The following is a 14,470-nucleotide window of genomic DNA, read 5'->3' on the forward strand; positions in this document are numbered from 1 at the left end:
ACAGGTGGTCTTCAGCAGTGAAGGAAAGAACATCCTCTTAGGAAGTCAGAAGAGACTGTGGACAGTTTGTTGCTAGTCATTGAAATTTGGACTAGAGAGCAAGGTAGGACGAAAATATTCCTGTTCAGAACACAGTTAGCACAGGGGAAGTTTTGTTTCAGTTGTTTTCTTCTTATATTCAAAGCAAAACCACTGTCTACAGAAAAGCCTCTAGAGCACAGAAGGAGCTTCTTTCTTCTTACATTGTCAGAAAATACTTTAAGTGAATCTGTACTTGCTTTCATGCCTGTCTCAGATTTATTTCTGAAGAAGTGAGGTGTCTCCGTTACTAAATATTGGGCAGTGTTGTCAGATAATTCAATAAACAAAGGCGGATACAATTTTGTTGTCATTTCCATAAGGACCATAAGACCCAGTTTCCAGGTTAAATCACCTAGCTTAGACCTAGCAAATGATTCCTCGTACGCTGCAACTGGGAGTGTCATGTCTCTGGCATGAGGCCTGGAGAGTCTGAAGTACTCTCTGCAAGAGAATTCAACTAATCTCAGACTCTGGAGGCTCTTGGTTTTCATGAGAACCATCTGCATGCCAATCCCACAGTAAAATGTTGAGCTGCCTAGGGTGCACTTATCTCCTGCTTATGAACTATTTCCAGATCCCTGCCATCCTCCCTCATCTCTTGGAGGTGCGTGTAGGGCTAGTAAGATCAGACATCCAAAGCTGATGATCCCACTCTGGGCCTAGTATATGAGAACGGTGGAATGGGTCAGTATTTGTTAACATGGGTAGAAACGAGTGTGGAAATATTGCCCCCAGATATTGTTAGTCTAAACAGTCCGTGTTGCAGATACAATTTTCTGCTTACTTTTGATTTAACCTGATTTTTGTTTACTAGTGAACCATAGCAAGCGTGTTTTACCATAGCTTTATTTAATCATTTAAGCTGGAGAAAAAATATAGTGTAGTTGGCGTAATTGAATTTGGTGGCATGAGCCATGAACAGTGTGAAAAGAGTCAGTGGTGTATGTTTGTTACTTTCCATGAAAGCACCAAAAGGGTGAAGGCTGCTGATTTTTTATTTTTTGTCAACGTGCAGTTAATGATCAACACAGAGAATGCAAAAACATCTTGGTGGAACATTTTTAAAGGAGTCACAAGAGAAGCATCTGGGAGCCAGACTTCTCTTGTGGAAACATGCCAACAACTGTATTGTGTTTCCTTTCACTACAGCGAAGTATGCTGAAATGCCTTGTCTTCTGTCCTTTTTTTCAGTAAAATCATTTCTGGAATCAGACTATAAATTTGAACACTTCAACTCTGAGGATTATTAAAGGATATTATGTGGTTTAAACAAGATGCTTTCTTTATGATTCTATGTATGTAAATATTATGTCAAGTCACATTTGTCACTATTAGGGATACGTAGTTTTCAGAAATGGCTTTTAGATTTAAATCTTGCTGCAGATCAACGAGTATAGGAAACTTTACTTGACATTAAAGACTTTTTTCTCTATATCATATAAATTTAAGCCTGAGAAATATAACTACTGTATATGCTTGTCAAATAACAAGTATACAGTATATAAGTGTTATATAACAAGTTATATACAACAAATAACAAGATATACAGTATAGATTAGTTAATTGAATATTTGATTGCTAGATGTATTTATTTAGAGAACTATTTGTATTTTCTATGTAGATTTTAATTGCTACCACATTTATTTTAGCAAAACATCTTATTGATAAGGTTTATAAAATGTCATGTTGAACGCTTAAACTATTTATATAACTAAGAGCTATTACAGGTTAAGAGGACAAACAAAATTAATTTAGTTACAGTGAATTCACGTAAATCTTTACAGTGTTTATATATATGAACGGTCTTGTGTGCATGCACACATATTTAGGCAAGCAGTCGCTAGTGCACATTCCTGAGAACCTACAAGACAACCATGGAATCAACTTCAACAACATGACTTGTTTTGTCCCTTTGAGGTATGAATTTACGTTCTGTCCAATAGTTGCAACTACTTTTTTCGGGGGGGAGGGAGGAGGATAGAGGAGGGAGAGTTTTTTTTTTTGTTAATTAGCTAAATAATCAGATGAGCCTGTAGAAGCATTAAGCCCCAGAAGCTTTCCTTTATGTTGTTGAGGCCTACTAAAAGCAGTATCTAAAAATACTTTATCTTTAAATGTTTAAGTACGGATTTAGGTAAGATGCCTATTGCCTGAATTTTGTGGGCCAAATTTGAGGCTTTATGTACATTTTTTTTTTAGAAGTGGAGCCAAAACTGCTGTTGTTGAAAACTATTGTGAAACCTTACCTTCAAAGGTCCTTCTGCTCAGGGATGCAAGTTATATAATTGTTTGATCAAAAAGTAGAGATAACATTTTAAAAAGTGCCAAATCAAAATTAATGAATTTGTAAGGATCTGTTTTGAAGTCACTTATGAAACCTTGTTTGTTCATCAAATATGTTTTTGTTTTCTGAGTTTAATATATTCTGAGCAGTTCACTTAGTATATAGGATGAGACAATTCTAAGAGACTTGATTTCTGAAAACAAATTTCTGAAATAATGAATTTAATTGTAAACGCATAGTAGCTGTGAATGTAAAGACAGGAAAAAAATGAATGACTTTCTGGAAGTGGCTCTGTGTAATTTCTTTTATTCTTCATTATAATTATTGTGTGTATATCCACGATTGAACTTGCTTGTGATGACCTTTATCTTTTCTCTTGAGAAGAATTACTATTATCAGGTCTTTCTTCATGAGGAAATAAAAAGGTCAGTGCAAAACTCATCCCTTATATTCTATGCAGTGCACATTGCACTTTGGCATATTTGTATTGAATTTTATTAATAATAATTAGATCATTTTGTCAAAGAAATTTTAGTATTCCAAAATTAGACATTCTACATGGCCTTTCCTAGTATGTGCTCTTGCTTTTCCTGCTTCTTTCTACCTCCTCTTCTGCCAAGGTTGCTATTGGTGTAGATGAGATTTTACGTACTTCTATTCCTCCTAATTCTGTCAGCCTAGCTAATTTTATTTCTTCTTCTATAGCCCTAAACAGGCAAACTGCTAATTCTTCTGCATCTATATCTGCCTAAGAAGAAAAAGATAGTGTAGAGAATGTGAATTTGTTGCCTTTTTTAGTCGAGATTTTAAGTTATTTATTGCTAGGAACTGAACAACTATGTTGATTTAGCTGTCACTCAGAACATGACTGAAGGTTGCTTATTTGCAAGGGGAGCTTCAAGCAGGCACTCCAAGCAGGAAGCTGAGTTCATGAAATCTTAATATATTCATAATTAAACCCAGGAATTGCCTGTATCTCTGTGGATTGTTCACTTGTCCTAATGAGTATATTCTGTTCTGTCATTCAGGTGACTGAGCATGCTTTTCCTCCCATTGTGATACTTTGCTCTTAAAGCCTGAAGGGCCTTGTGAAGCCCTTGAAACAGCAGCTCTCATACTAACCAACAACCTTTGCATTTGGCAAAGGAACAAAATTTATGGGCTCTGAAGAGGATATAATCTTCATACAAATCAGTTGTGACTGCAGAATGGGGCACAGACAGGAAAGCAAGGGGGCTGGGGCACTTGGTACTGAAGAAAGGAAAGAGAATGAGAAAGAGGGAAGGCACTAACATATATTCAGGTCTCAACAAGTAGGGAAGGTAAGTTAAGCAAAGCATGCTCCCACATTTCCTGAAAAATTTGTAAAATTACAGTAGAGTGAGAAGATCCAACTGTTTGTGTTGAGACAAAAATAAGATTTAACACTGCATTATGCAGCAACTGTAGATGACCTTGCCAATAATGCTCATTTTTTTTTTCTCGTGTGAGAGCAACTGTTTTTCCTCCAAGGAGAGAGATGTGTTTTTTTATCACTTAATCGTCATACTTTTTACCCTAAAACATTATAGTAAATATTTTCTACTAGTCAGTGAGTAATAATATAGTATCTTCCTGCTTTTAGGAAAGTTTTTATAATCTGTTGCCATTGTATATTTCATATTGATGGGTATGTATAAGATAATATAGGAGAAATGTGGTGTCTTTTTCACATGTATTTAGAAAGGGATCCCTGCCCCAGATTGTTCAATTTGATTATTTCTCTCTACTCCTGCACTCTGTGAGTATTCTTCATGGCAATAGTTATATGATTCAAACAGCATTTTTCTACAGTAGACTAAGGAATTGTAACCTAAAGTGTGCTTTGTGTTTATCCCTACTGGGACTGGGATTTTTTTAGTTTATTTAACTCTTCAGTGTAGCAAATGTTATGACTCCAAAATGCTTTTGTTAAGAAGAAAATGTTGTATCTGCTTTTTGGTTTTGATTAAGCCAAACCATAAAATATGCTTAGGTTCATTGACTGGTGTCCCAGGAAGGTTGTTTAAAGAGAGAGAATGTTTTGCAGAAAATCTAGAAGTGATATTCCAGGACTCCGGTATCACTTCCTCTCCTCCTCACCGTCTTTTCCTCCAGCATTTATCCTGAGATAGTTTATTACAAAGTCTACTTTGTGAGTAATAGTGGTATACAAGAGCACCTTTTTAAGATACAAGAAGTGCAACTGAGAAAAAAAAAACACAGAACCCCCCCCCCCAAAAAAAAAAAAGGAAAACAAAAACAAACAAACAAACAAAAAAACCAGATTCCTCAAGGAAATCAGTAAAATTTACATCTGGTGTCTTAGCAAAATCTGGACAGAATATTTCTGTTCTGTAAAGTCACTAGCTTCAGCTGTCTCATACACGAGACATCAAAATACACAAATCCTTATAAACTGCAATTGAATGGCTTAGATTTTCAGAGGGTTTTATGGAGTACTAAAAGAAGTCGAATGTCTCCTAGAAACTTGATCCAACTTTCAGAGTTGGAGCAGGGTGTTGGACTTACCAATTTCAAGAGGTCTCTTCTATCCCAAATTATTTCGTGAATCTACCTTCACCTTACACAGCCAGTGGTATTTATTTGAGGCCATTATGGGGTCAGTACAACATCAGTTGTAATGACAAAGTTCTGTTACTGCCTACTGGTAGTACAGAGTGGTGCATGTACTCAACCTTGCCAACTCTGGAATTTAAATAACAGTTGTTTTCAAATAACTGATTAAAACTTGCACAAAAAGAATCAGTTGGAGGCCTGTCCTATTTATCTGGTAGTGTATTTGAATGAAACCTTTTGCGTCCGTGCTGGAATCAGTCTTGGATCACGTGTGTTGGAAGGAATTAGGGCTGGGAATTGGCGTGAGTTCTGTCCTCAACTGAAAGTAAAGCAGCTCAGTACACAAAATACTTTTATTTAAAATATATGGAGATCTGTTTCTGTTTTCTGTTTGAATACTATTCTATACTGGCTGTTTCCCATGATATTTCTGAGCACAGTGGTGAAGATTTCCTCAGATGCAAGTTCTGCTTCCACTTCCACTTTGATGTCACCTCCTCTACAGTCCCAGTGTTTAACCTGTGTCTGTGTAGCCCATTTCTGTCTCCGTCTTCACTGCTATGGGAATCATTTTTTTTCACTCAAGCTTATCATGCAGGAATATGGCTTCACTGTGAGCCATTGGTAACTATCTGATCCATAGAAGTAGGGTCAATGTAAGAACTGTCATCTCTTCTCTCACGCCAAGAAATTTTTAGGTTTAGAGTCTCCTGTAAATAGCAGCCAGCTTGTTTCCCACTTCCGTCACCCTTCTGGAGGCATTTTCATCCCCAAACCAAGCACCCTAATACAGTCAGATGAAGGTGTATTGTTATTTATTATAAAAAAGTTGTCTGTTGTCCTCTCTCTGCTGCACCCAAGATCCTGCACTGTGGCTACTTGAGTATACAAGAGCACCTTTTTAAGTTAAGAAGTGCAATTGGAAAAAAAATGCAGTAATTCTCAGCTAGTGTATGGGTATGTACAGGTGTGCATACAGCGGGAATACTGCGGATGCCTCCAGCTCCCGAGGCTGGGCAGCATCGTCCTCTGGAATGCTAAGTGAGGCAGTGTGCTGGCCCCGCGCAGAAGAGGGTGTTAATTCTTATACCTTTGACTCCAGATGGTCTCTAGCCCTCACAACTAATGCTAGCAGGTGTCAGTTTGACAAAACTAAAAAAAAGATTTTATATACTTAAATTGTGTCCTTATCGTTCCTTGTTTGGAATTGCTTAAATGTTCCTTGTCAAAAATCTTGTTCGTAAGAAGCTAGTTCTCGCTGTTTTTCAAAATTACATAGCTGGATTGATTTATGTTTCTTATTAGGATAATAATCCATCTGTTACGGGGTTAAGTCAATTCATAAAATTATAAATCTGGGAGACAAAAGGTCTCAGCTCTTTCCCACAGTAAGCATTTATTCATGTTTGAAAGTAAGCATTTATTCATGTTTGAAATTTCTTGTTTACATTCGTACAGTCATTATTTGGTAGGGAAAAAAGCAGTGTGGGGGAGTAATACACTTGATGTTAATAAGCTATTATATCTTTTTTCTTAAGCAGAGTAATACAGAGAGGTGTACTGTTCAGTGGCAGCAGAGTTCTTCATGTACACACCTTTGTGTTTGCATGCGTCTGTCATCCCTGTTGAGTACAATAGTAAAGTCACTATGATCTTTAAAATGGATTATTTAAAAATACAAGCTTTTTTTTTTTTTGTTGGGGGGGGGGAGGTGTTGTCTTACAAGACCTTCTTTTTGTGTTCATAACCTTTTGACATCACAGTGAAATTTCACATGAAGACATATTAATGCACATTACAAGCATATGATTGCTTGTATCATTATGAAACTGATGAAAAATTACTTCATTGCAGTGGTTTTTATCTTAACTGATCAAAACATCTTCCAGTGATTTTTATAACAATATGTGATTGGAATAACAACTTCACATGTTGTAGAGTTCCGTGCTGCAGCCGAGAGGCATGTAAATACAAGCTGCTTATTTGCAAGAAGCTTCCAGATTTGCAATATGATTGCTATGGAAACCACACAATGAAAACCTTATAACCATCTGTGTGGTTTGGTAGATTTTGCTGCATAGCTGAGCTGTTTTTGTTTACTGTTAATACAGTGTCGAATAGGATATATTAACCCACATGCTGGGATTATCCAAGGTATAAACTAATGCTGTACAATGGCAATGTCAGTCTCAGAGATTAGAACACAGTAGAAAACCATTTAATAATGTCATTAAATCAGTATCTAGTATACGAAGATGGTTAAGGAGTGTGTTGGTAGAGGAAACTGCTAAGTTTATGCATATTTATTATGGAGATACCACATTCCAGTGTAGGAATGCAGTGCTTGAGCCAAGCTCTAATCCATTTTATATGCAAGTGGTCTGATTTTTTTTCCTTTTAAGCAAGAAATTGGAAGAAAAATCTATTGATTCATGTCAAAAATTCAGCTAGTGTAGTGTTCATTGTTCTCTTTTTAAATCATGTGGATGATAGAATCATCTATGACTGCCTGTTTATTTTTCTGTTCTTTCTTCAGACTGCAAAATAAATAATTTATTTTGAACATCTTTCAGGGGCTAACTAAAAAAACAACAACTTAATAAATATAACGAGTTCCTTGTTGCATTGTCACTACAAGAATTTTGGAGTTGGTTGCCATTAGGGTCTCTGAGTATGGAACATAACTTGTGCCTTAAGGACCAGATGTTTGTTCTTTGGATCTACATGCAGCTCTGGAAAAGTTCTAGTTAGATTGATGTTGATTACTCTCATTTTGACATAATGAGAAGGCAGAAAAGATTATTTTCTTACTGCAGTGGCAGTGATGGTGTGAAGAAGAGAAACTCTGTGCCAGATAATTTTAAAGGTCTGCTTGATTCCTTTTATGTGGTATCTTAATAATACTGCAAGACTTCTGCTGTGTTTTTTAAATTCTGCTTCTTTTGACTGTATTCCATGTTGCAAGATAAACTTCAGTATGCTGGATCTGACCACAGTTGTAAGTCCCTGGGTAACTGAGACTGCTGTACTTAAAGGACATCTCCTGCATGTAGTCGTTACCTCAGGACATAATACCAAAAAATGCTAGTAAGAACTGTAGGTTCTTTCTTTTGCCACTGTAACGCAAACTTATTGCATCTACTGCACTGTGAGTATGATTACATTAGCAAGTAGTGTTGACCATTTGCAGCCAATTTGTAAAGCGCAGGTTTGTGTTGAGGACCTGATGTCTGCTCTTGCATGTTTCAGAAAAGTTTTCCTATGGAGTCATTTCAGTCTGGCTCATAGACTGAATGCCCATTAGCAGTTGGACTGTGTTCAGTGCGGTTCTGGAGTGCCTCTTCCAGTCTAGTTGCACTTGAAGGGTATCTAGCTTTTCCTCTCTGTGACAACTCTGTAGGGTGAAGCAAAGTGTTTTAAGTGGGGATGGTTGGGATCCAAACTGGTATGCTAAAGTGGACAGCTTTTGTTTGAATTTGGGACCTTTTCAGTTTTCAAAGAACTTTGGTTCAGACATTTTCTTGTCTTCAAATATAGTTATGGTGAGCTCTTGCTTCCCTGTAATTAAGCATGTTTTTTCAGGAAGAGGAATGCATATGTACTGTTTGCGTGAAACCACAGTGCAATTTATATATATGCAACAGTATCTAAAGAAAATGTTTTCAGACCTCTTCTGCTGTTTTTTCTTCAGTTGAATTGACCTCTACTTAAGCCATTTCTCAGTTTAAGTTGGTCTGATGACCATGACAGTGATAGAGTTAAAATCCACTATACATTCAACACAGAAATTGATATGGGTCTGAAAATTTGTTAATGTGTAAGATCAGCATTTATTTTAATCAATATATGATACTGTGTTGGGTGAAACTGTGGGAAAAGGGAGCATCCTAGAAAATGTGACTGGCAATGGGATCATAATACCTGTGAGTGGTGTAATTGTGGTATGGAAGCCATAGAATGACAGTGCCTCCTAGTGCTCTGGACAGTACATAGGGATGTATTTGTGCCATTTATACTCCAGTTCTAAGTGCTTAAAACAAACAAATGAGTGTACTTGGAAATATGCCACAAGTGGTATGCCAAGTGGGGGAATACATTTAAATGCAGTAAACAGTTTGGAGTGTTTTGTGTTGTACTGCAGCTTCAGATTATCCCACTTTTATTGTGTGTTTGTGTGTGTTTTTTTTTTTTCTCCAGATGGCAAAAACTCTGTGTCTTAGCAGGGCAGAAGTTCAAAGCTCTTTGTACAGTGAATCTCATGATGTAACTGTAATATTTGTATGACTGCGTATATAGGTTAGCAAACAATTATGCATACTTATTTCAACAGGTCTATTCTTGTGCTTTAAACATCTACTTTAATGTTTGCAGGAACAGTCTTGCGGGTAGATTAAATTTTTACAAGGCTAACAATCCTTTGAACTGTTGATATAAAATTCACTCTTTGTCAAAGTAGATAGGCAAATTATGTAAAAGTAGCACAATAAGGAACATTTCAAAAGCTGTGAGTTCTTTACCTCTTGTCTATCATTAATAAACTATCAAAATAAGTTGCTGAAACATGTGCCTTAAAAAGAAGCATGAATATCAGTATGAGATGTGATGAGTAGCAACACCTGCTAATTCAAATATATTAAAAGTCCAATTCTCGTTTGCGAAGTGGATTTATCAATATACTATTTCTTCCTTCAGTGCAGCATCTTTGTCAGTTGTAGTTTACTATAAGGGCCAAGGTAAATATGTTTCTACTTTCTTATGACCCTAAAGAAAGAATACAACTGAAAAAGAGCTCAGTTTGCTTGCTTTTTTGCCTCAACAAATTGTTGACTGACTTGTGCAGAGCGGATCTTGTGTCCCTGTGCTGACTGGAGTGTGAATTTACTTGTGTGAGGGTGTGGGGATGAGAGAATTCCCCATTTGTATGGGATGGGGAGTATGGAGCACATCTTACGAAATCGCCTGTGGGGATTTTTGGAGTGTTCCAAGCCTGCTAGCCAGAAAGCATGCTTTAGAGCTGATCACTGCCAGGCTTTCTCTTTTCTTCTAAACTTGCGCTACGTTATTTGATACGGTCTGGTTTGCCTAAAACCATGTTCAGCCTCAGTCAGCAGGAGCACTGAATGTGTGGCATCTGTGGTGGCTGTGTTCCCATCACGCAGGTGACTAGCTCGTGTGCATCTCAGTGATGGTGCTGAAGATCAGATACCCTCTTCCTTCTCTGCATACGCCTGCGTAGAACTTCTGAATTCTTGTATGGGCTCGGTACGTTTTCACTCCTGAGTCTGCTTTTCTTTATCCTGGCAAGAAATGTACATAGCAGAAGAGGACCCTCATTCTAATTGTTTTGGAATGACTGAACAACAGCAGAACTGCAGCTCTATATTACCATATTCAGAGCAGAGTGCAAAGGGAAACAGATGTTCACAATTGAGATTTCGAAAGAAAGCTTTTGGAGTGTTTGGGTGGGTGGGGGAAACCACAGAAATAACAACGCTCCAACTTCTGTACAAATGCAAAATAGTAAACAGGGCTTATGATCTGGAAATGTGTAGAGTGTGGCTTTCAGACTGATGTGGGCTGTAATTCCTGTCAGCTGAGTTATCCCTTCAGAATTTTATTTGCAGTTATGTGTTTTGCAGAAGAAAGCACTCCTCCAAAGTCTGAAGTGCCAAGAAAATGGAGCCAGGAGAAAGTTACCACTGTTTCAGGTAATTAAAATCTTTCTTCTCTATTTTGCATATGTACTTTATTTTTACCTTCATTTTTTTCTCTCTTCCCTTTGCTGTTTTAAAATAATGTTTTTGTAGCTCTCTAAAGCTGTCTTTTTCACCCGGGTATTTGATGGCAGCAAAACTGCTTAGCACCACTTAGGATGCATGAAAACCACTTGAGAAGGATTTATAAAGTAAGCCAATTTATACAAGGTATTCCTTCCTGAATTACTTTGTAATGACTCAATTAGCTTTCATTTCTGCACAAAGGAGATTTAGTTGCATAAATTAGCTTATCATCATTGAGGAAGTGTCACTGCTAAAGGACAGTTTATAGATACAACATGCAGTTGCTGTCAAACCTATAAGAATGTAATATAGACATCTGTGTATACTTTGTGCTTGAGCAGAACAGACTTCTGCCATTCAGAGACTAACAGGGGACAACAAGTTGCCCAAGGGACTGGCAATGTAGACGTCTCTGAAAAGGTCAACTTGACACAGGCTCTGACAATCGACCCAAAGCTCTGTCTTCTTTGATAAAAATCAGATAAACTTAAGACCACTAATTGATCTGCAGCCTGTTTAAATGTTGGCCATGCATATCTTCATTGCATATGATTACCGCAGAAAGCAAATGAATTGGCTAAGAAATGCCAGAGTCCAGTGACAGCAGCATAAAAATTGGAAAAGGACACAAATGCCCAGAAAGGCTGTGAAGGATATTCTCTCAGCTTTAGCTTGGCAAACTGCCCTTGTGCTAATTATCTCTGGGACTGGAAAAATAACTGCACACACCATGTCCAGTCACATGACCAGACAACTTTTCTTGACAGAAATGTATTTCCAGTTATGCTTAAAAACAAGATATATATGTGCTTCAAGGGCACAGACCTTTAGATAAACTAGTGGTGATTTGACACAGCAAGTAGGGAAGACTTGCTTCTTATCAGACCTTACACCTTTTTGAGATCTGCTGCATTGTAACTGTGACCTGCATTGACATGCAATCTGGCTCACCTTCCCCCATCGTACATAATACACATCATTCTTTCAGGGCTGTCAAGGAAAGGGTGGGCAAAAAGAGTTCCTTTAGGAAGTAGCTGTGCAGTGTTCTTCCTGTTGCAACATGTGGAGAGGAAACAGAGGCCTGATTTCCTGACCTGTACAGGAAAGCAGGAACAGGTTGCTGCAAAGAGTTTTGGGTTGCTTTTCTTGGAAAGGAAACAAGAGCCAAGTCATCAAATGCTGTTAGCATTGTGCTTTGCTAAAAACATGTGTAAGACAGCATGACTCATTACAGCCTTAGCATTTAATACTCATTTAGACATTACTGTAATTATAAGAGTGTGTTGTCATAATCGAGCATGGGGTCAATCCAATTACAAAGCTGACAGCATTTTTTCACTAATATATTATCTCGAAGTTTTAAATGGTCATAGTTTTAAGAAATCCAAACCTTTGCACCTTCATTTCTGAAAAATTTCAACTGCCATGAGAATAGCTTTGTCTGTCTTGCTAGCGTTTGTAGTAATTTCCTGGACAATAACTCTTCTCCCCCCAGTATCAAATTAATTTCAAGCAATAATTTTACTGATCTTAAAACAGTTAACACTGAAAATTTGTTAGACTTTTAGGGCTGAGTTGACATACGTATCTATGATTGGCATCGCATCATAAATATCTAATCTGATTTAAGAATATTTCATGTTTTTCCATACATATAGCACATACATTCACAGAAGATATTTTGCGAGCTCAGCCTAATAAGTACAAAACCCCTTTCTTATTTTTTACTCTTTTCTTGTCCTAACCCATCTCTACTTCAAATAATGTTCAGACTTGAGTTCTTTTAAACTTTCAGTCTTGATTGTTGACTGTTGCTGCTGGATAGCTTTTACATTAATTGCTAGTGGCATAATTATTTAAAAATACCAAAGCATGTAAGAGTTTCAGTTATATAATAGGACTTACCATGTCTTTTTTGCTACTGCTACCTATCCATTGAGGCTGACTATTTCAGTCAGCATCATGTTCTGTGCTGTTTTAGGGTAAATGCCTGTGTAACTAAGGAACAACAGAAGAAAGGAAATTAGAAAGATTATACTGAACAGATTGGCCTAGACTGGTGGTCAAGTCCAAATAAATACTCTACCAATTATTTAGCCCTTATTTTATATTTTTTTCTAGTATATGGGATAAAGGGCAAATAAGTAGTTAGAGGCACTCTGTGCAGTTTAGGACACAGTTTAGGACATCATCAGAACAAACAATTTTGTTCATTAACAGGGTATGTCTCATCTTAGCATTGAGATCAACACTGAGTTTGTGTTGAATAGTCTAAGTCGCTTGTATAAGACAGAGTCATTTTGGTAGCATTAATTTTAAACTTTACCTGTCTCTCCATCTCTAAGCTTTCAGTATGATAAATGTTAAGAACATCAATTGCAAAAAAGAACACAGTAATAATATGCAATAATTTTCCAGTTCACCTCTTTCAAATGTTAAATAGCATAAAATAGACCAGACCATGACTAGTAACTGTTGAATATGATGCTATAAACTTTTTGAAGAATCTGATCAAAAGTCAAGGAATGTGAGTAAGAACTGCAAGCTGCTAAATGATCACATTAATACATTGGGTGCTGAACCACAGGAGTGAAATGAAAATGTACCTGTGTGTTCCTTCATTGACAAGCAAGCTGCAAGCAGGTAGTGTGGAACTGGTAGCTGTAAGTCGCTACCATAGCACAGTTTGTTAATTTGGATACCATCACTGTTAAAATGGAAGATCAATGAAAGTCAGGCACAGCTGTATTCATTCTAATTTTTCAGTAGTGCATTTCCATGCTTAGGTTGTAATTCCAGATTTTGTTTTGGTCAGTGTAGTTTTTCTGCCAAGTTTGTGCTCAGAAATGGCAAGTGCCAAAATTGGCATGAGGGAGGGGGCAGGAAAGGGACAGCCTGCCGTTAAATTGGCTTAGGCTGCAGTGGGACAGCACACTTGAAACCTCATAAAATATGGACTCTTAATCTGTTTTTCCATTTTTTTTCTTCTGTCTATTGTGGCTGTTAGAATGTTCTTACAGCTTTGTTTTTCCTTGAGTAATCCATTGGCATTCTTAAGTTTTAAACAATTTACAACATTTGAAGTCTGTGCTTGAGAGGTATACTTATCAGATTTTTACCTGAACTGTTCACCTTTCTTTCTTCAAGCCTGCATTGTTAGATGCCAGTATTTTTCAGTCAAATAAGCATTCTGAGCCTACCATCAGGAAGGCTGGCAGCCATTGCTGTTTGATCTGTCAAATAAACTCTAAAGTGTTTTCATCGGGATATTGGACAAAAGTGTCTGTTGTTCCTATTACTGTTACTGGAAAAACAGAGATGGCAGAAGAAAACCCTGAGGAATTCTTTGTAGAAGAGTTTTGGAAACTGTTGGATAGTTGTTCATCCAGATAACTGTCCAGGAATGAAAGAACTATTTCCTGGAGAAACAACCTACCCAAGATCCCGCTCAGCCATTTCTTGTGGTTGCTAATACGAAAAGCAATGGGTAGGTAAAAACAAACTGCCTTGTAGCGTCTACTCCACGTTTTAAAAATAATTCTCTTTTGTCATATCTTGGTCATATTTGTGGTCTACATGACCACGCCTTCCAAATACAACAGACTTTTGTTTAGCAATTATGCCATGATGTTTTTTTTTAAGGCACAACACATTTCACAGTGCATGGGAATAAAGTATGATTGTGACAAAGTGATTCCAACAAATCAATGCCTTTTGCATTTGAACT

The 14,470-nt window shown here is 37.2% G+C and overlaps 1 protein-coding gene across 1 annotated transcript in view; it reads left to right on the top strand.

Moving 5' to 3' along the window:
* SKAP2 (src kinase associated phosphoprotein 2) overlaps positions 1–14,470 on the top strand; it is a 115,161-nt gene that overhangs the window by 86,976 nt on the left and 13,715 nt on the right. Inside the window, exon 10 of the mRNA XM_083824481.1 lies at positions 10,603–10,671. Within this exon, the coding sequence (XP_083680607.1) occupies positions 10,603–10,671 (69 nt within the window). The remainder of the gene's footprint in view (positions 1–10,602; positions 10,672–14,470) is intronic.

The sequence above is a fragment of the Anser anser genome, assembly GCF_964211835.1.
Source record: "Anser anser genome assembly, chromosome: 2".
NCBI lineage: Eukaryota > Metazoa > Chordata > Aves > Anseriformes > Anatidae > Anser > Anser anser.